The sequence below is a fragment of the Alnus glutinosa genome, chromosome 5 (genome assembly GCF_958979055.1).
Source record: "Alnus glutinosa chromosome 5, dhAlnGlut1.1, whole genome shotgun sequence".
Lineage (NCBI taxonomy): Eukaryota > Viridiplantae > Streptophyta > Magnoliopsida > Fagales > Betulaceae > Alnus > Alnus glutinosa.
In genome coordinates, this window is record NC_084890.1 from 8,028,670 (window position 1) to 8,052,574 (window position 23,905).

The window sequence follows — 23,905 nt, forward strand, 5'->3', positions numbered from 1 at the left end:
ATTATATTTATATGATTTAAATAATAATTAAAATTTGATAAATTTGTTTATTTATTTTCTCATTTATATTTTTAATCAATTTTTATTTAACTTTATTTTTTTTTTTAATTTTGCCCGTGAACTAAGATTCTAGCTTCGCCATTGACCAAAGAAAAATCATCATAAAGGACGAAAGAGAGGTCTATTATACCACTTCATCAACATCTGAACTGAGAACTTGGGTAGCCTTTGTTTTATAAAAAAAAAAAAACTTTGATTCTAGGAAGAGTACCTGCTACATCTAGTAAAAGAAGAAAAAGAAAAACAAGAGAGATAGAGGTGGAGAAATCGAGATTTTTGCAAGAGAGATGTGGCGGTATTGGAAAATATGAGGGACTGCTATATATCTGCCAAAATTTGTCAATTTATAAAGTTAGGTTTCTTAATTAATATTTATGGCGGGTAGGGTTGAAATTTAGTGAGAGGAAAATATAAGTTTTTGCTTAAGACACTTAAAAACGTATATAGAAGTAGTGCTTTAAAATTCTCTTTTATCTTTATCTTTATCATTATCATTATATATAAAAATTAACTGGATTTTCTTATTTTATTTATTTCTATACAACTATGTTATGAATGTAATTATCCATTCTCATTATACAGAGAGGTTGATAGCAGAATTTATGTTTGTTTTATGAATCTTAACTTTATATATAAATTTCAATTTCTGCAACTTAATTATTCAGTTTTGCATATATTCTAAAACAAGAGACATGGATTATTTTAACAATGCTAAATAATATAAAATTTATTCTAAAACGTTAAAAAGATAGAAATTATGCTACACAAGTCCAACGTTCAAAATAAAAAGAAAAAAAATAAATTCATAAAAGATTTGAGTTCATTTTTTGATCACATAAATCTAATTAAAAATCAAGTAAACTACATGAACTAATTTTACATTTTCTCTTATATTATATAACGAAGGTATCAAGTTAAAAAAGAGAAAAATTTATTACCATTAATAACTTAGTCTTCCCTACCACGATATTAATTAAGGTTAGTCATCAATTGCAATACAGCCTGTGTAATTAGAATCCCAAGAATGAAAGAAAAAAAAAAAATTATCAGACCCCGTGCGTATCATCTCTGCTTTCTCTAGAAAGAAATATTTAATTCTGTAGTTGCCTAATTAATGATTTTACCCTTAAAAATAAAGATATCCAAATCTTAATTTAAATGAGAAGAAATTTAATAGCAGAAAGCCAGAAAGATGACCAAATAGTCATGAGTCTCACGACTCCTGTATATATAATTTTCCAACTAATTAAAAACAGAAAAATATAACTATTTATATTCAGTATTCATACCTACCAGCTGGCAGTTACCACGATTAGGCTTGGTAATTTTTGATATGACTCACGAACCCGGTATGAACACGACACAAAAATATCGAATTTGAATTTATCATTATCGGGTTCGGGTCATAATCAGATCAACCCGATTATGACCCGTTTATAATCGTGTTTTGACCCGCAAACATGATTACGACACGGTTCATTAAAAAAAAAAAATTAAAATAAAATAGTAAATTAGTGAACGAAGAAGTGGAGAAGAGAACCCTAGCCGCACGCCCTTTCAGTTTTCAACTTTTCATTGCTTTCACTCTTTCAGACTTACACTCTAACAGAGTTACAGTCTCTCTCATTTCTGCCTTCAATTTCAATCTTCAGACTTCAGTGAATCAATGCCCTTCACAGCTTCACTCGTTCACCACTTCATCGTTCGATGTTCACACAGCCGACAGCCACGACGCCTCACCGGCTTCGGCCTTCACGTGGCGCCCTTCCTGTTTGAGACTCGGAGAACGGCATCGGAGTCAACCCACGGCCACCAGATCCACACGGTTCAGTGTTTCTTTTGTTTTTTGAAATCCAATGTTTCTTTTGTTAAAGTGTATTACTTGTTGGAAGTGTAGATCAGTAGATCTACATAGCAGAATGATTCGAATGAATAGCTTCAAAAAATCACAAAACAGCATTCAAAAAATCATTTCAAATAAAAATCGGGTCGTGTCGGGTCATGCCGGGTTGACATAACCCGTTAAGTAATCGTGTTTATCGGGTCGTGTTCGAATTACCCGATTAATAATTGGGTCATATTCGGGTCACGGGTTTCAATCCGATTAATATTGGGTCGGGTTCGTGTTGAACCCGTTTACTTAATCGGGTCAGTTGGGTTGACACGAAAAGAAGCATTAATACCTACCAGCTGGCTAGTTATATTGATAACTAATTAAGTCCCAAAAGAAGAAGCATTAATACCTACCAGCTGGCTAATTAAGTCACCAAATAACAAACCGAAAAAGAAAAGTAAAATAAAATTGAAACCTCTATCTAATATCTGAAAACCCTATACCTGTGGCGAAGCAACAGAGAAACCCGATGGCGATGTTCAAGGAATTGCCGGAAGACTTGGTGACACAGATTCTGCTATGGCTTCCGGTCGTCTCTCTCTTGCGATTCAAGTGCGTCTGCAAATCCTGGTACGCTCTCATTACTCACCAAAACTTCATAACAAAACACCTTCTACAGAAGAAGAAGAACAACAACAACAGGAGCAACACCCAGCTTCTCCTTAAACTGCGCGACCTAAGATGGAATTATGTTGTGTACACGCTTGATTACGAAACACTCCAAGTATCCCTTACACAATCTCTACCTCCACTGTTTTCTTTTGGGGACTACGAGGAGGGTGGGATTTATGTGGTGGGTTCTTGCAATGGACTCGTTTGTCTCCACGGTAATTCAATATATGAATTCAATGTTGTTATATGGAACCCTGCAACTAAAGAAACAAAGGTCGTCCCCGAATCAAACGTACCCCCCTTGGCTTGTATCGGATTTGGTTTTGATGCCAAAACTAATGACTACAAAATAATCAACATTCGTTTTCTCTTTCATCCCCACTCTAACTCTAGAAATTATCCATACCAAAATTATTCATACCAAAAAGCGGTATACAGTTTAAATGCCGATTCTTGGAGAATAGTTGACTGGGAACACAGGAGGGTGCATTTTCTTACAGATGATTATAAGGGTCCGATGACATACGTCAACGGGGTGGCTTCTTGGCGGGTACTTGGTGATGGTTATGATTGGGGGGGTGTTTTGTCATTTGACATGAGCGACGAGGTATTCCTAGAAACTCCGCTGCCGGATGTTGTTATGAGGAATCGCGATCCAAATTTTTGGGAAGAGTTATTTTTGTTGAATGAATCGATTGCTATGGCAGTTAGTTCTCATTCTGAAGATTGGTCGAATGTTTGCTTTGATATATGGTTGTTGCTTGAAGTTGGCGTTAAAGACTCTTGGACTAAGCTTTTCACTATTGGACCGGGAATTCCACGACCGTTAGGATTTTGGAAGAATGGCACTATGTTCTTGGAAAATGTGAATGGACTAGTCTTGTATGACCCCTCTACCAAAGAAATGACTGATCTCTAAATTCATCATAGACACAGAGACTCGATGCAGTTGGTTACTTACATGGAGACCCTAGTTTCTGTCAAGGGAAGAAATGAATTTGAAGAGCAGGATATATAGTTGTTGACAATACTCGAGGGCCCATCTTATATCTGTTCCAAGTGTGTTTCAGTAAGCATATGTGTTGAGATAATATTTTCTACTTAGTCTTGTCAAATGATGTCTTTATCAAATATATAAACTCTTACATTTAACTTGTATTTCTTTTGGAGCAATTGTGAGACAATTTAAGACGAAAGAAGCAGAAGTACAAGGGTTCTGCAAATGATCTTTATTTTATTTATCATGCAAATTTATTTTTTAGTCCCATATGTTTAGTCTTTAGAATATATATAAAGCCCAAAAATTTCTTGGCTTATTATGGAATTTTTGCCGAGTTATATATATATTGAAAATTTGAAGTTTCAATAATAATAAAAGGCTTCTCGCTACCTTGTTCTACTAACAAAATTTTTGGCATTGAACTAACAATTGTTGACAAGGCTTGAGGGCTCATCTTTCTATATCTCTTCCAAGTGTGTTTCAAGCAGCATGTGTATTCTGAGATAATATTTTCTGCTTATTCTTGTCAAATTATGCCTTTCTCAAATATTTATACTCTTACACTTTACCTGTATTTCTTTTGAAGCAATTGTGAGAGATTTTTTTTATGGTTAAAGAAGCAATTGTACAAGGGTTCTGCACATGATTTTTGTTTTACTTATCATGAGGAATTGTCTTTTCACAGTTCCATATGTTTAGTATTTCTGATATATATATTGATATTTCTTTCCATCTACTTCATAGCAATTTACTTTTGAAAAGGTTTTTTGGTACTTAGGTCTGGTTGATGGGGCTAGTGGACATAATTGTCAAAATTGAGCTCTTTGAATAGAGGTCAAATTTGATAAAAAATAAAATAAAAATGACAGCACATTTGGGCTTGTTGGTCAATGTTTTTCAAAACTTCCCCTATTTTCATAAAATCTAATGCCTAAAATTATCTCTTCCCTATCCCATATGTTTAGTATTCTTTTATATATACATATATTGATATTTATGGGTTGGGTAACTTGGGTTTATTGATTTTCTTTGATGAATCATAAATGAGTAATGGAAACATAACTCCTTTTTTTTTTTTTTTTTTTTTTTTTTTCATGTACTGTATTATATCTGCCCTTCGTATGAAGAAGATAAAATTGTTTTGAAACTTGTTCATAAGAAAATATGAATCTGAAATTGTAAATAGGTGCAGATATAGGATTTGAATTTCAAAATCCTAAGAGTGTCCGAATGCCAAAATATTGCAAGATGAGGAGAGTAGCATGATATTTAAATTACTATTCCCTTGAGATATTGAATTAGTGATTACCGAATGTGTGATTTTGAGTTTCTTAAGGAATGTTTTGTATGGATTAGAAAATAAGAATACACGATGTTGTCTAGATTTTATATAGCACATAGAGTTTAGGTGGTGTTGTTCATTTGTTGCCAAACATACTTGAGTTTCAGGCTTGGTTTGATGCAAACATAACAGTTGATAGCTATCAAGAGTAATGTTCTTTGAATTGACAGTGTGGTTTTTAGTTCTCTTGCATGTCATTAAGATATCATAAAGTATGGTGCTACATAGGACAACTCTGTTGGCTGTTGCACCATTTTCCCATAAGATAAAGGGGTGATGCCAGGACAAGCTGTAACACGCGGGTCAAAGATTGAGAAAATGAGTAACCTATGTACAGTGGGTGGTTTATAAAGATAATTATGAGTGTTAAGTTCCATATTGCCTAGTTATTAGGTGAAACTGAGCTTTATAAAGAATTCTAGGGAAACTCTAAATTGACTAGTTATTTTGGGGTGATAGCGCAGATGTGCTAGCGCTTTTCTCTCGGTCGTTACACAAACAATGTGTGTGATGCAAGATTTTAGTTATATAATTTTGTCTAGGCCAAATGCATATGAAAACAATTCATATTGTCTTCTGAAATCTAAACGTTTCTTCCACATAGCATTAAGATATCTAGCATAGCTCTTGCAGAGGACAACTCTGTTATTATTCTTGTTATTACATGTTTATATAGCCTACACAGAATCACTACTCTACCTTCCTGTTATTATTTTCTTTGTCTGAGAGCTTTATTCCTGTATTATCTTTACACGCATGCATGAACACAAGTCAAAAAAGCCTTTATTCCTTGCAACCAGTTGTGTAGACAAAATTTTATTGTTCTCCTTTCAGTTTTTCCTTAGTTGATTAGATTTATAACCTGGATCATTTGCTGAATTCCTTCTTGTATAGTGTTTGTGATATCTGCTATAGAATTAAGATTAGTTTGTAGATATTGGCATGTCTAGTCGATGTTGGGGTAAAGTATGCTTATCTAGTTTTTAAATGAGGTTTGGTAAGGACGGAATCAGTTAGTATTTGGAATGCCAATTAATTGGCTTATCTAATTTGCAAGTGTTGGTTGCCATTGGAATCTTAGCTTTGAATCGAGACATCCATACTCTGTGTATGCTGTTAAAGTCTTTTCTTGGCCTCTAAAGAGTGAAAAAGCTAAAATGGATGCTTCTTTTTCTTGATTCACGTGACGTATTGGCTGCATGAAGGGCCTGTCTAGTCCTCTAGTTTTGCTGATTTGTAATGTTTTTCTGTCTAGGTAGTTTAAGTACTAACCTAGCTAATTTGTTGCTGGAAATTTTCATTTTGTATATGTCAAGGTGCACTAAAAATGTTGACATGGTCGAATCAGAATGATAAATCAATTTGTGGGGATGTTAGATGCAGTAGATATGACTGTTGATTGTCTGAAGGTGAAGAATATCTGCTATTGATTTAAGTTGATAGTTGCTAATTGCTTTTTTCCTTTCATCATCAACTTGAATGGTTACCAGAGCATGAGTTCTATTGTTCCTTATAGTACAAAGATTCCTTCATGTTGGTTGAAACTCAAATTCTCTATATAATTAGTTTTTGTTTTAATTGTCGAAACAATTCTCCTCTCATGCTACTCTCATTACTGCTCTTAAGGACACAGGAATTCACTTAATTGAGCTTTGAGGCAACTCAAAGAATAAGTGTACCATTCACCATTTATGCTAAATGTGGACATGCTCCTTTGCTTTCATATGCTTTTTTGAGTTATATTCTAAAATGAATTATTATCTGATATTGTCACTCACTTTAACATGGTGTACTTGGGGTAAGACTTTTAATTTTTAATGACAATTATTTCACTTGTGGGAATATCCTTAACACTGAAACATGTAATTATTATTATTATTTTTTGATAAAGTAATGTCATAACCTTGATGATGATTTTGCTTTTGCATCTCTAGAAAGTAGGAACCCATCTTTTCTCTTCATACCTAGCTAATAACTCTCCCTTTCCCAATCTTTAATCAGGAAAAAGTACACATTGAACACAGCTCAGCTAAGCCATATATGAAATAGCCTATTCCCAACAACATTGAGTCAGTTGCATAAAGAAATAACAAATGAGGAAGCTCTAATAACACATAAATAAGAAAGAAAGCATTAGGTACTCTTCAACTCTTATTCAGAGAAATAACAAATGAGGAAGCTCAGGTAATAAGACTAGATAGAAATGTGTCCATGGAGAAAGGCAGGTAGATATCAATTTCAAAGTTCTTAAAAGTGTAGCCAACAAGGTTGATATCCTTGGATGACAACAACTTTAGCAGAGGACAAAACAGCATGAGAACATCAGCAATAAGCACCACCCTCTTTCAGCGAGATTCTTTAAATTGAATGATTCTATCACATAGTGAACAGATTATGTGTAATGCTCGCATATTGTCAATCAAGGCAACTCAAGAAGCATCAACTGACTAAAGAACAAGTGAAAAACTCTTCAAAATTTAGGATTAATTGACATTAAACAATTTAAATTGCAGAGAATAAATGGAAAATACTGATATAATTCACTAAAAGCAAATTGTCGAAACTCAAGGAATTCTATTTCATCCAGGTCTGCTGCTGGGCGAGGATTTTTATTTTATTTATTTATTTTATTTTTTATCATATCCTACGTAAATTGTGGCAATATGTCAAGTTGTCGAGACTCGAGAATATTAGTGTTTACCGTTTAATTAGTTTAAGCCACTGGTTGAATAATCAGCACCATATAACTGAACTATGTTGATTGCTCTTGCAAGTACTGCTACTATTTGTCTATTTCTATGTTGATCTACTTCATATTAGTGTGTCTTATAAAATATATATATTATTATGTGTAGTTTTTCCCTTGGTGAGACATTATATGCCAATAGAATTTATTGAGGTTCAAAGATATATCGGGAGATTAGCAAAGCCTCTTGCCAAACATTTTGGTGCTAGACTGTTGATTCTCTTTTGTTGCCTGGTTTAAGCTTCTTTAATGTCTATGCTTTATGCTTTTGAATTAGAAATTTATCTTTGAGTTGTTTTGTTCTTTTTGTTGATCCATGTTCATCCATAATATAAGGTTATCGTATTTTTATTATTATTATTATTATTATTATTTTTTAAGGTTATCGTATTTTCACTTTACTGGTAATAGGATGGCATTGCAGATATCGAAAGCATTATAAAGCTTTCTTTTGAACGAGATTTATTATCCGGCTAGGAGTTATGGCGCTTGAAGTTCGCAAAGGACCACGCCATAGACTTAATATTACTTTTGTTCATGATGCACCAAATGGAAATGAATAAATTTATGCCTTCACAATGAGGTTGAAAAGTGGTATTTTTTTGGAGCTAAATTTGATATCAATTAACAAATATCCCACAAATTAATTTTTACTATATATTGTATTAATTTGTCTTGCTACATATATTAGTAGATTAAGAACAAAAGCATATGCACTCTTTTGTAGTTAAAATATGAGTGTGCTATTGATGTTTACTCTCCTTAATTACATAGAGTTCTTTTTGTTGTACATTATATCTACTCACTTTTGTAATGTTTTGCTCTCATGAAACTTGTGTGAGAATTTAAATGTGCTCATGTAAGGATTTAGATATTAAATTTTTTGTTAGAAAATCATTTTTATATATGACATTGAGTATTTAATGTTAAATATTACGTAGATATATTTATTATTACCAAACACAGAGAATCAAGCATGTGACTTAAAGCATCAAGCTTAAATAGTCATGAGTACACGAAAGTTTATTTAGCGAAATTTACAAAATAAAACAGAGAGTAATTGGCATTGACACTCAAGAATTAAAATCTAAAAATGAAACAAAGAAAAAAGAATTGAATTAGAAGAACACCATTCAATAACATATGAAATCCTCCTGAGTTTCAAAAGAGATACTTATTTAAGACATTGGCCATTTTTAATCAAATTTTCAAAAACCTTACCGTTCTTTTTTGTCATCTACACTTATTTGGTTTCTAGACAACGTAAAATATAAGGAAATTTTGACTCAATAAACCCAATAAACGTAAGTGCAGTCTCAGCCTACAGAGTAATTAGTGTCACTGACCCAACAATTAGATAATGATAATTATATTAAAGCAAACACAATTTAAGCCAAACAAGATCAAGGCAATTTGCATTATCTCACACAAAGAGAGTAGTCTTTTTTTTATTCTTAAGTTCATATGGTTGAGGAGCGCCAAAACCCAATGATGGAGGAGGTGGTAGTGGAGAAACCCATCATGGAGAAAGAGCGTCGGTGCTGGAAATGGAGTAGGAGAAACTAGTTTCGATTGAGAAATAAAGTGGGGATGGAAGAGGGGGATTTGAGTTTGGATGGAACACCAGACTGTCTTTTTTGTTCTTTGTTCATGGCCGAAAAATATTATTGGGATAAATGCAAAATCAGTTTATGTAGTTGGTCTAAATTATAAATCGCTCAATATTATATAAAAATAATTCAAAAGTTTTCGGACTATGCTAAAATAATAATTTAGTCTCTGTAGTAAAGTTTCATCAAAACGTCAGCAGTAATAGAACAATAACACGTGTAATTCTTAATAAATATATAAAACTTAAAAATATTATTATTATTTTTTTTAAAAAAAAATTATATGTTGAAGGAGAACAAAAGCTCAGGCTGGTAAAAAAGATGAGAAAGAGACTCTTGGACATTAGAATATATTTTAGACTTTATAGGAGAGAATTTTTCGGTGAAGACATTCTTTATATGAAAAGTATCAACCCAGACACTTCCTGATTTACAGCCAATCGTGCTAAAGAGTGAGCCACACTATTGCCCTGTCGCCCTACAAACTTCACCTCACAATGATGGAAGAAAGTAGTTTGTTCCTGTATATCGACAATAATGGGCTCAACCTTAACTTGCGAAAAACTATCCGAGAGAATAGCTTTGACAACCACCCTCCAACTGAAGACATTGATAACCCAAAGCTCGACATAAACCGATCCCCTGTCGAGCTGCAAATGCTTCCGCTACCATCGGATCAAGAATGTACTGGTGGAAGGAACTGATCGCTCGTAGGACACATTCGCACCTATCAGTATTTCCTACTTAAAGTAGTATACAATATTTTTGACTTTTCTCTAGAACACATTTCAGATATTTTGTTCCCCTCTTTCTCGAAACTAAATCCCCAATTGCGATTCATCTCTGCTTTCTCTAACCCGATGTTGATGGCCAAGGAATCGCCTGAAGACTTGGTGATAAAGATTCTGCTATGGCTTCCGTTCGTCTCTCTCTTGCGATTCAAGAGCGTCTGCAAATCCTGGTACGCTCTCATCACAAACCAAAACTTCATAGCAAAACACCTCCTACACAACAAGAACAGCAACACTCAGCTTCTCCTTAAAACGCGCGACAAAACCAACGACGATTATGTTGTATCAACGATTTCTTATGAAACACTCCAACTATCCCTTACACAACCTTTACCTCCACTGTATTTTGGGGTTTCATGTTTTTGTCGTGGGTTCTTGCAATGGTCTCGTTTGTCTCCACGATTGACTAGGATTGAATGATGTTATATATGAAACCCTGCAACTAAAGAAAAAAAGGTTGTCCCCAAATTAAACCTGCCCTGCATTGTCCCGCTGGCTATCACACCAGAATTGAAGGTATGGGATTTGGTTTTGATGCCCAAACTAATGACTACAAGATAATCAACTTTATTACTATCTCTGATCCCTGCCTTTACTACTATAGCCCTTCTAAAAATTGAGTCATATTCCATATAGAGCTATACAGCTTAAGAGCTAATTCTTGGAGAAAAGTTGATGGGCCCCTGTGTTTTCTTTCTAATCGTGATATAATTCTGGGGATATACATCAATGGGATGGCTTCTTGGGTGGCATATGGTAATGATTGAGAGGAGTCATTTGACATGAGCGATGAGGTATTCCTAAAAACACCATTTCCAAATACTTATAGCTAGGGGTGTAAACCCGGAGCGGGTTCCCGGGTATTGGGTAAAAACCGGGAACCGGCTCTGGGTCCCCGGTTTTTTTGTTTTCACCACCCGGCCTCGGCCCCGGACTCGGGTACCCGGGTAAAAACCGGTTATCCGGTTTGGGTGGTATTTTTTTTCAAAAAAAATTGTTATTTTGGACTTATTTTAGTATGAACCTTCTTTTTTCAACTTCATTTAAACCTTTTTATACCAGTAATGCCTAGAATCAGAAGCAACACTAGAGAAACAGGAAGGAGAAAAAAAAAAAAGGTGTAGTGCCCGGGCTTTTATACTCAAACAGGAAGGAAAAAAAAAAAAGTCAAATGTTTTTGGTTTTTGTTAATGAAATAACTATAAGTTACATGTGTTTGTTAGTGAAATAACTAGAATATGCAGCTTTAGAAGAAGTATTTTCCAACCATAATTCTGATGCACCGCGGTTCAGAAGAGAGATTTAGGAGCCACTCTTCGACTCTTCATGAGTGATATTTGTGCCACTTAGGGCAGAGACAATTACCAACACAAATGAAATATCAACTAATCCACGCTAAAAAACAATATATCCACATTTGGCAACATCATTAACCCAAACTCCAGAAAGTCAGAAACTCAAATATTTTACAAAAATTTCAAAGATTCAAGATTGTGGGCTGAAGTGCTGAACCGTCGTCGGCTGAATGTCGTGAAGCCGTGAAGGAGACGATTTCTGCAGGAGCTTCAATGGGTTGAAAGTCGTGAACGAGTGGGAGGCACAGGGAGCGGCTCAGCGGCGGCACAATCTGGAGTTTGGGACTTTGGGTAAAAGAATAAAGACTAAAGTAAGGAGTTAGGGCAACAGGCAACAGGCAACAGGGACTAAAAGACAGAAAAAACCCTTCATAAGCCGTGTGTAATTTTAGGGTAAGGGGTAGGGGGTAATTTTTTTTTTTTAATTAACTAAGGTACCCGGAGCCGGGTACCCGGATATAACCGGGATTTTATAACATCAATGCCCGGCTCCGGCTCCGGGTAACTGGGTACCAACCGGGTTTCCCGATTTCTCGGAGTCGGTTTCCCGGCCGGTTATACCCAGTCTGGATTTACACCCCTACTTATAGCGATGGTGCGGAGAAAATTTTCATGTTGAATGAATTGATTGTCATGCCCTTTATTGATGAACAAGGCTTAAAACTTAGCTATGATATATGGTCATTGCTTAAAGTTGGTATTAAGGACTCCTGTCCTAGCCTTTTCACTATTGGACCATTTATACAAATTAACGATTCATTAGGATTTCCTTCATGTGTATGATGAGATAATATTTTCTGCTTATTCTTGTCAAATTATGTATTTCTCAAATATCTATACTCTTACATTTAACCCATATTTCTTTTGGAGCAATTGTGAGAGATTTTTATGGTTATAGAAGTAATTGTACAAGGGTTCTGCACTTTTTTTTTTTTTTTTTTTACATGTCCATACAAGAGAGAGGAGGGGGGATTCGAACTATTAACTTTCGCTTCATGAAGTGTGGTCCCCAGCCGATTGAGCTACTCCTTGAGGACCAAGGGTTCTAAACTTAATTTCTGTTTTGCTTATCATGAGGAATTGTCTTTTCATTGTTCCATATGTTTAGTATTTCTAATATATATTGATATTTCTTTCCATCTACGTCATAGCAATTTACTTGAAGAGGTGTTTTGGTACTTAGGTTTGGTTGATGGGGCCAGTGGACATAATTGTAAAAATTGAGCTCTTTGAATAGAGGTCAGATTTGATTAAAGAAAAAAAAACGACAGCACATTTGAGCTTGTTGGTCAATGTTTTTCAAAACTTCCCCTATTTTCATAAAATCTAATGCCTAAAATTATCTTGGCTTATTAATGGTGACATTTATTGAGAGTTTTATATTGAAAAATTGAAATTTCACTAAAAAAAAGGCGTTTGATTAATTTTTTTATTTTTTATTTTTATTTTTTATTTTTTATTTTTTAAGGGCTATTTATCTTTAAAGCCAGTATAGACGTTTTAAGTGTAATAGGTAATGCAGGTTGCTGTAAAAGGTTGTTCTGCTAACCAAAATAACAAAATGTTTTCAGGGTTTCTTCTTATGCTCCGTTTGTTTTGGCGTAAAATGATTTCGGTATTTTTCGGTGTTTGGTAGGGGCGAAAATAATGATCAACCGAAAAATGATTTCCGTTTGACAAAAAATGCTTAATAAATTTCGAAAAATGATTTACGTTTTTTAAGAGCGTTAAAAGCGTAAATCATTTTCCGTAGATGGTAGACGCAGTCGACTCTCTTTTAAACAACATAGTCAACCTTTACGTTCAAGCAGTTGACTATCATCGGATTCCGACAAGCCAGATTCCGACACCGATCGGTGTCGAAATCCGGCGATGTTCGACAATCATCGCCGGATTCTGGCGGTATTGTGCCAGATTCCGGCCAGGCTGGCCAGAATCTGGCCGGAGCGGCCAGATCTCCGGCTATCTGGCCGGGATACCGGCCGGATCCAGCTGAGAGCTGGCCAGAACTGTCGGAATCCTAGTCGGATCCGGCCAGTCCGGCCGGATCTGGCCAAAACGGCCAGATCCTAGGCCATCTGGCCGAGATCCTGGATGGATCCAGCCGTTTTGGCCGAGATCCTGGACGGATCCGGCAGTTCTAGCCGAGATCCTGGACGGATCCGGCAGTTCTGGCCGTATCTCCAGCCAGTTCCGTCGGGATACTCCCAGAACGATAGGATCCCGGCCAGCTGGCCGGCTTCAGGTCAACTGGCCAGAATCCAGCACAAATAGCCTGATTCCGGCCATGTTTGCCGAATTTGTATGTGCCAAATAAAAAAAAAAAAAAAAAAAAAATTATTTTATATTGATATTTTTTTATTTTGTGATGATTAAATTAAAATATAAAAAATATTTGTAATTTTCCGTACGCGCCAAACACCGAAAAATAATTTCGACGAAAAATATTTTTCTGAAAAATGACTTTCGTAAAAATATTTTACGACGGAAACTATTTTACACCGAAACAAACGAAACATTAGTCTCCATTCCAATCAATTGGCGAAGTCTCAGAACCCCCCTCCCCAGGTTTAAACATTGTTTATTACTTTAGGAACTTAGGTGGATTTTGATGGGTCACTAGGGAATAGGTAAATGGGAAGTTAATGCCCTATTTGCTAACCATTTTGACTATAGGATGATTAATGTTTATATTAAGATGCTTGTAGGGAAGAAGGTACTTTTATGTCTAGTCTTCTGTGGACTGTGGTGCTTAACACATAGTGAATAATAACTTCGCATACAATGTGATGCTAGTCAGTAGAAGCTAGAAATCAGCAATTGGTTTCAAGAGTAAAAGGCAAAAGTTTGCTAATAGTCCTTGAGGCTGGAGCATTTTCTTTTTGGTTGGTGAACATCTAATTTGCATTACAGGCTTGCCAAAGGTTATTTAGATATTATAAGTATGAATTTAGCATTTTTTGAGAAACACTTTATTATTTTTCTTTTTAGTTGGATATTGGTGAAATAAAATAACAACTTCGTTATGCTAAACTTTATCTGAAGAAAGGATTCTGCTAAGCTCATCTTTGTAGGATTTCAGCCTCTTTTAGTTTGATGTCACTTTTGTGGGATTCTCAAATCCTTGAAATAGTCACTTTCTAGTTATATATTTATTAATTTCTTCCTGTTTTGTTTTGTTTTTTTTTTTTTTTTGTGCGAGTTGCCTTTGATTATATGAATCCTAGGTTGTAGAAAACTTCTTTCAATGAAATTTGTGGTAGAAACTGTAGAATCCTGTCTGTTTTCTTGTTAGCTAAATTACTTAAAAGTCTGACTAGATGTGTATATGTCATCTTGTATTCATGAATTTGGCGGGATAAAGCTTGAAAAGAATTGATGGGTGTAGGCTTAATAGTGAATGCAGGACATCATTACACATTCATCTTTCTATTCTATTATTCCAATTACATCAAAATAAGCAATCAAACTAGTTCTTTACAAAGAAATAAAATCAAGGCCTATGTCTGCTAATTTGTTTTGGATGGTACTTTTTGTTTGAAAAATATGTGACATAAAGGTAAAAAAGTATACAATTCAACACAGCTCAGCTAAGCCGTATATGATATAGCCTATTCCCAACAACATTGAATCAGTTGCATAAATTCAAAACCCTGATAAAGGAGGGTTGGGTCGTCAATGCTACATAGAAATTATACCTTATATGAACAATAAGGAAGGCTAAACAGTAAACACATAAATAAGAAAGAAAGCATTACGTACTCTTAAACTTATTTAGAGAAATAACGAATGAGGAAGCTCAAGTAATAAGACTATATAGAAATGTGTCCATGGAGAAAGGCAGGTGGATATCAATCCTTAGTGAGACATTATATGCCGATAGAATTTACGGAAAGTAGAGACCATTTGTTTTTTGAGTGTAGTTTCAGTCGTCGGATTTGGAGGGATGTTATGGGATCCTGTCTGATTTCTGACCCAAAGTGGTTTGGGATGAAGTTGTGGAGTAATTTTCTTCTGAGTTGAAGGGAAAAAAATTATCTGCTAGTTTGTGCAAGCTCAGTTTTGCTGCTACGGTCTATCACTTATGGAGATATCGCAATGATTTACTTCATGGCAACTCTCCCAAGTCTGAGGAAGTTATTGTGGCTAATGTGAAATGGGATGTTCGTGCCAAGATCCTGGCTAAGCTAGGGGTCTGTTTCTTGTACTAGACAGAATTCCAAGTTGTTGCAGAACTGGAATCTGTGATTTGGGAATTAGTTTGTGTAGCTGTCATGAACTACCGTTCGAAGATGCCTTAAGACTCAGGACAGAGGGCCCATCTTGTCCTGCCACTGGCCATATCTGTGATATGGCTAAAGGGCTCTTCAAGGGGTTGATCTGTTTCTCTGCAGATGGGATTTATAGTGAATAGGATTTCAGTTTGTTGTATTTGTGATTCCAGGTTTTTTCTGGATGCTGCTTGCTGCAGTTTGATTGTAGCTTATAGTTGAGTTTTGCTGCTGGTGCATTAGTTTACGTGTTGCAGTTTTTTGAGTTGTAGTTTTGATTTTGCTACTGTTTTCGGTAGTGAGTCAATGTTTCCTTTTGGAAGTGATCCAGTTTTTACTGGAGTGATGTACTAGTTTGGTGTTTGGTTGTAAAAGTTTTAATGCATTCAAAAAAAAAAAAAAGAATTTACGGAGGTTCAAAGATATATCAAGTGATTATTAGCAAAGGCTCTTGTCAAACATTTTGGTGCTAGACTGTTGATTGTTGATTCTCTTTTGTTGCTTGGATTAAGCTTCTTTAATGTCTATGATTTTTGCTTTTAAATTAGAAATTTATCTTTGTTTTCTAGGAATTTTATTACCATCTCCTAAGCTACAAATTTCTTCCAATAACAGTTTTTTTTATTTTTTATTTTTTATTTTATATATATATATTTCGGTCAACATAAGCTCTAGATTGAACTGCGATTTTTCAATTTTGATGGCATCTTAATACAAATTCAATTAAATTTATGACTCTCATCTATCAATCGTCATTATTTTGTGACGCTTAATGTATAAAGGACGTAAAAGCTTTATGACATTTTTTGTGTAAGCGTCACAAAATTATGTCGTTTACATATTAACCATCATAAACATTTTACAAAATTGGTTATTATATGAAATTTCCCCCTTTTTTTAAACCTGTTTTAACCTACTAAAACATTTGCAAAGTAACTTAATTGAAAACAGAATAATTTGGACAGAATAATCTAATTAGATTGCTAATAAATAGCTTCATCCAATGTTTCAATTAAATCCAAAACAAAACCATATATACCAAAATGTTTCAAAATATGCAAACACTTAAAAGCAATGAACTCATAATACCGTTGTTTCAAAATAAGCCAATACCTAAAAGCAGTAATATGCTCGTGGTACCATTACTTCAATTCCTTCATTACAAAAAACTTGAAAAAAGACCAAAAAAACATCATAGTGTTTCGCTTGACGTCCTATTGTATATCAGGATATCAGGCTTGTTCTGCACCAATGAAATTCATTAACAGTTGCTCTAAATCCTACAGTCAGGGTCAGGGAACAAAAAATGTAATCACTAGCTGCTCTAAACAAGTTCAAAAAATAAAAACAAATAACACGAACATGGAACACATATAAACAAAGTTTATTAATGCAAACCCATTTAACGGTAATCAATCTCATATCCACTTTCCAACCCCCCCCCCCAAATATATATATATATATATATATATATATATAAAGAAAAATAGAAAAAAAAAATCAAAGCGGATGTTAAAAACAAGTTAATATTAGTGTCGACAACAAAGAATTTCATCATTAAAAGAGGGATTTTTTGGAACTCTTAGAGGCACCAATTAAAATGCATCGCCAATATCATGTTATTCTTGCCCCTTACACTTGCTAAAATATCAACCATCAAAAGCCACAAAAGGCCATTGTGTAATACTGTTATAAGCCTGCGCAATAGCATTTCCAATAAGCCTGCACATGCCATTTTTGGTTTTGATAAGGATTTTTCAACCTAATTAAGAGTTTGGGAACAGTTGGATCATGCTAAGCTTCAACCATCTCCATAATATATAATAATAATAATAATAAAGATAAGCTAAGTTAAGCCATTGGAAAATAAAAAATTAAGCAACCCCACATCCAAAAACAAAAAACTTCACACAAATATATTATAACCCATTAAGCACATTAATCTCAATTATTAAAATCGAGCATAATCCTACCAAACCAACAACAATGAAAGCTTTAAAACCAAACCTTCACAATAAGGATTAATATGAGATGTCCAGACAAAGCAAAAGATTCTACACCAAATTCTCATCACATATGTGTACTAGTATTCTTTTATGCAATTCTGATATATACCGTGCGCATGTGTGACACAGAGAGAAAAAGTTTCCCTAAGCTTCATTAAAATCCATGTTGGTCACACCATGTAATTGTAAACCACAATTATAAGGCAATAGAAAGCAGGGATGCTCCACAAGAGCGCTAGTCCGATATCGAACTCTTTGAATTTTGTATTAATTTGATGCAGTAGTCTGATAGATCGTGATACGATTGAAAGGATCAATTGAACTCTTTAAATTTTATATTGTTTCAATGCACTAATCCGGTAATTATATACAATATGTTGTGTACATAATATATGGAGAAAACTTCACTTACCACCCTTGATCTTTCTTTACTTTTGCAATTATACCTTTCAACTTAAAAAAAATGTCAATTTAGTTATTCATCTTTCAATTTGTTTTCAATTTTATCTCTTCCTGATCTTTTATCACTATTGCAATCATACCCTTAAATTTTAAAAAGTGTCAATTTAGTTTATTCATCTTTCTATTTTTTTTTCAATTTCATCACTCCGTTAGGATTTTTTGGTAAATTCGGTCAAAATTTCCAAAATACACCTATTTTGTTGTTGTTTTTTTTTATATATAAAAAAGTATATATAAATTTTTTTCAAAGATTTAGGCATTGGTGAAATTGAAAAAAAAAATTTGAAATATTGATACACTAAATTTCAAATTCCTCTCTCTAAATTGATTTTTTAAAGTTTTAAGCGTATAATTGCAACTGTGATGAAAGATCAAGGGTGATAAATGAAGTTTTTCCTAATATATAATATAATAAAAAAAAATAGTAAATACATTTTGTGTGTGTATATATTACTATTAATATATAAACATTTTAACATATACATCTATTATTTTGTACATAATATACATATATATATTTTTTAATATAATATTAATATTTGCAACGGCATAAAGTCATCGCTAATTATATGAATCTATCATTAAAGACTTATTTTAGTCGTTGCGGATAAGTCTTATATCAACGGCGACAAGAATTAGTCATCGACTCGTCGCTGAAGAAAAACAATAAAACTTATATCATCAAGCGCGTTGAAATTTCATTTCCCGCACTAGTCCAAAATCTCGTCTTCCTCTCTCTCTCAAATTTGAATTATTGATATACTAAATTGACACTTAGCCGATCAATTGACACTCTAGAATTACTTTGAAGATATTTTCAAAGCCAAATTGGGTCATATATACATAATTCAGTCATGATGACATATTATACCTAGCTCAATTCAATGGCTTGTTGTTAAATTGATATATGAGCAACAGCAACTCAATGGAGGCCCCAATTTCCATGATTCCTTTTTTTAGTTGAAAAAAATGGAAGCTTATACACACTGAGTAATCTCAAATTCCCAGCTAGGAATGATGTTCTTCTCTGATGCATTGAAAAAGGAAACTCGCAGTACTATATACTGAATGATGGTCTCTTTAGAAATTAGGGGTATCAGGATGACATTTCAAGAAAACTTTCGCATGGCGTGCAACCTCTAACGAAAGTATAAGATGCAGGAATCAACTATTGGAGGAGAGGTCTGGGCCCTGTACTTGACTTGTTATCATTATTCTTTTTATTTATTTATTTATTTATTATTATTATTATTGGTTACTTATCAAAACGAAAAATGCTGGGTGTATTTTGATTGGAGGACTTGGGGAACCCCAATGGAACTTGTATGGCTCATATGCCCCTTCACCTTAATTACAACCCTCTTCAGGTTTGTCACTGGTTTTTACTTTAACAAAAACTAGGATATATATATGCGTTATTCTTGAAGTTCGTTTGTGAAAGCTCTGCTTGACAGGTGTTTTTTTTTTTTTTGAAGTAAGAAGTTTTATTAAAAAGCATAAAGCGCCCTTAAGTACACATAGAGCATACAAAGAAACAACCATAAACTAACCCAAGAAAAAGAACCCAAACAAACTTACAAGGACCTAAATCCTACAACCTGAAAACCCACAAAAGAACACAACCCTACGTCATGTGAGCCTTTCCTTTCCAACGCCTAGAGGGTGTGCTCACATCGCCATAGTTAACAATACTTTTCAAATTTAAAAGCTCCCTCTTGTCTTTGGTCTTTTGGCACACTAACATTTTATCCCAATGAAATTCCTCTTCAATAGCATCTAGGATTGCCAAGGACTTCACGCCATGAACACCATCCATCTCCCAATCCAAGGGCATCCTATCTCAAAACTCGTCATCCTGCTCCCACACAACGACCTCCCCAAAAAGATCAAACCCGACAGACCACTATTAAGACTCAGAAAAATCATTGCCCTCTACAATGAAAGAATTTAAGTGACTGCTCGAGGGGGAGTGAAACCCTATTCTTCCTATGAGAAGACCTCTGCTTGACAGGTTATGGGAAGAATAATGTATTTATGCAGTAAAGAGAACACTAGACTGGTTTAAATAGTAAAATGTTATGCTTGTAGTCATGGAATCAAATAAGGATTCACTAAATGAAAAAAATGTTTTTAATATATTTTCTATGCTCATTAAAATGAACTGCAACGACAAAATATATATTGTTTATAAAATATGTTGGACCAGTATAAAATCTGGAGCCAACTGCCAAGCCCAGACCTAGGAATCTGAGATGGAGATTGTTTGTTTTTGAGGAGCATCACAATAACTCCAAAAAAGCATCTGGATGAATGTATTAGTTTTCAGTTAATTTGTGATATTTCTTAACCTTGGTCATTATTGAGTTATATAGCTTAGCTTATTCTTGTACATGGAATGGCAGAGCAAGTTGTTTGAGACATTTGCAGCTCCATTCACAAAGTGGGGATCATTGCTCAAGTTCTTGATATTGAGAGGAGGTTCACCATTGCATACCTGATCAGTTCCACTGCTTCAGGTGACATCCTACCAATTGTGAAGAGCCCTCATGATGCGGAATAAATTCGACCTTTTAGTTTGTTTAAAGTATTAGTTTTATTTTTATTTAATTATGGGCTTGGCACAAAGTTAGTCATATTAATTAATTTAATTGATGTGTAATCCAATAATGGGCTTGGACCTTAGTCATATTAGGGTTAGGGTTTAGTCTATGAGTCTATTTAAGCGTAATGTTCACTTGTAATAGGACAGTTGATGATGAATGAAAAATTGAGTGTGCGCCGCTATTGTCTTCTCCCTATTTTCCATCTCTCTCGGCTTTCTTCTTCCTTTCTCTCCCGAGCTTCTTCCCCTCTATTTCTGTATCTTCTTCCTCTTAAATTCTTGTTTTATTTATTCTATTAATCTGTCCCACATCAGAGGGCCTCAAGAGCACTTGGTTTGGCCTGCATTGCACAATGCTGGGGGCGGGAAAAGAATAAGAGTAGTCATATGCTAATCCAGGCAATCCTTGAACACAAAATCTGGTGACAAAAACTAGGTATATTCCCCTTAGGCTTGCTTCTGTCATTTTATTCTAATTCATCTCTTTTACCTTATTAATTAAATAGTTAGCACAATTACAAACCTTATGGGGCATGATTACTTCTTCTTTCTACACTGATAGTTTGCTGCATGCTAGTACATAAGTAGTCTCTACTTTTTGTTTACGTACATATTCTTTATGTCATGTTGGAGCCAAAGGTCTTGAAAGTGTGAGGTTCATTGCAGTTGGGGCATTTCATAATTTGGCTCTCCAAGAGGATGGAACTTTATGGGCATGGGGAAATAATGAATATGGACAATTTGGAACCAGAGATACCCAACCAAGATCACAACCTGTTCCTGCATGTCCTTGGATGGAGATATTAAGTATTGACCCACTCTTTAAGGTAAATATATGTTTTATGAAGATTATACTTCTCCTTGTTGATAACTTTCATTTCTGTTGTAGTTTCTTACTCCTTGCTTTCGATCACTTAATTGCAATGCATTCTTCTAATCTTTATAGTTTTTTAATTTGTTGACATATTTATAGTTTGAATTAGGAATGACCTGCTGGAAATAAGAACACGACAGATACAATATACAAGTGGAAGTCGTTGTGCTTTGTTTACAGCTTATATTTAAGGCTAAATGAAATAAGTAAATCATTGTTCAAACTCAAGTCCGTATGATAAATCAACTTCGAAAAAGAAGCCATGTAGGTATTAACTAATGACAAAAGGTTGCACCCCAAGTCGTGGGAAAAAGCTAGTTTGTTGTTCAAAGTTTGTGTAATATGTTTCAAGGCTCTTACGTAAAAGAAATTCTTTTGTTTTTGGGTGACAAAAGAAATTTTCAGTTGGTTGTAAATTTTTAGCTAAATTCATCGTGCTGGTTTTTTTTGTTTTTTTGCAGGAATTTAGACTAATTAACAAGAAGGAGCTAGTTCCACTGTCTAGAGCTTAGAGTATTCCTAGTAGCCTCATCAAATTTTACTCATCAAAGCAGTTAAAAATCACTTTTTTTCTATTCTGGTGAGCCACTTTTTTATAATTCTCCCAACAGCCTCACCATTTTAACTATTCACTATCACTATTTTTTTTTTTTTTTTTTCAGATTTCTTTATTCTTTCACTATTTAATCTTTTTATATAACAAACAACCATACACCTTCATCTCGAGATTAGATTATTGCTAAGAAATTCATAGAAATTTTTATTTACTTCTCAACCAAATTCAATAAAGAAAAAAATAAAGAAAAAAAATCATTAAATAATCTTTTTCCATTTAAATAATATTTTTTCAGATTTCTTTATTCTTTGTCTATTTAATTTTTTTATACAACAATCTACCATACACCTTCAACTTGAAATTAGATCATTACTAAGAAATTCACAAAAGTTTTCATTTGCTTCTCAACCAAATTCAAAAAAGAGAGAAAGAAAAAATAAATGAAAGAACCACAAAATTTATGTCAGGGATAAAAAAACTTTCATGTCCATAAAATAAGGACATCATCGTGTAAGAAAGATGAGAGATGGGAAAGAAAATGAGAGAAAAAAGGAAAAAAAAAAAATGTGCAGATCATGTGAGAGAGAAATGAGAAATAAAATTAGTGAGTGAATATTACTCATCAAAATTGGTGAGTATTTTCACTCACAAAAACTTTTTGGTTAAAGTGGTGAAGCTACTAGGAGTGATTTTTTAGTAGTTTTATCAAATTGGCTCACCAAAATAACTAAAAAGCTGTTAGTACAGTTTCCGGTATGGTGTGAATCTGCACGTTCTTCTGATGTTCTTCACGCTTCTTAATAATTCTGCAAAACAACAAAAACTAAGGGACCCTTCCGGGGGTCCTCTCCGATGCCTAAATTAGCTTCTGTAAAAAAAATAACGCTTTGTGCATAAAAAACCGAGTCTTCGTTTATACCTGGGGTATGAGCCTATTTATAGGCAAAGAGGTGGAGTCAAAGCTGGATTAGAGTTCCTACTCCTTGTCGATCTAGAACTGCTGTCAGAGTTCTAATCAAGACTCTGATCTTTTATTAGACTTCTAATCTGATATCTTCTTAGACTTCTGATCTGATCATTCTTCTTATTTGATTGGACCATAAGTCCTATCCCAATTCCACCAGGGATATGACTGATTTCTCTAGAGTAGTTGCTAAATGTCTATCTCCTTATTGGATCGGGTTGAGTGAAACTTATTCCTAACAGTTACCCCCCAATTCCCTTATTCGAAGCTTGCTTGAATAATGAGAATTCCATGTCTAAGGAAACTCGAGTTTTGTCTCCTTCTGAAAACCTGTTAACCTGCAAAACCCGAGGGTTAAATCTTACCCCTCATTACCTTCTTGTTTTTCCTTATGGTTTTCTCCCTAACTCCTGAAAAACCTGCAAAACCCGAGGGTTAAATCCGACCCCCCTGGCTCTCTTTATTTCTTTCTCTCGGCAAGGATTGATCTGAGATGCTTTCTTGTTGCTCTCGGCAATAACTGATTCGAGAGTTTTTCTTCTTACTCTCGGCTAGGACTGATCCGAGAGGTTTTTTCTTCTCTCGGCTAGGGCTAATCCGAGAGATTTCTTCTTGCTCTCAGCTAAGACTAATCCGAGACTCTCGGCTAGGACTGATCCGAGAGGTTTTTTCTTCTCTCGGCTAGGACTGATCCGAGAGATTTCTTCTTACTCTCGGCTTGGACTGATCCGAGAGGCTTTCTTCTTGCTCTCGACTAGGA

General features: G+C 34.5%; 1 protein-coding gene across 1 annotated transcript; it reads left to right on the forward strand.

Annotated features, from left to right (window-relative positions):
• Positions 1 to 2,423: 2,423 nt before the first annotated feature.
• Positions 2,424 to 3,485, forward strand: LOC133868916 (F-box/kelch-repeat protein At3g23880-like). Its single transcript, XM_062305914.1, has one exon. It carries the CDS (start codon positions 2,424 to 2,426, stop codon positions 3,483 to 3,485), a length of 1,062 nt encoding a protein of 353 aa, XP_062161898.1.
• The last annotated feature ends 20,420 nt before the right edge of the window (positions 3,486 to 23,905 follow it).

Coding starts and splice junctions, on each gene's coding strand:
- LOC133868916 (XM_062305914.1), top strand. CDS start 2,424: ATGGCGATGTTCAAGGAATTGCCGGAAGACTTGGTGACACAGATTCTG.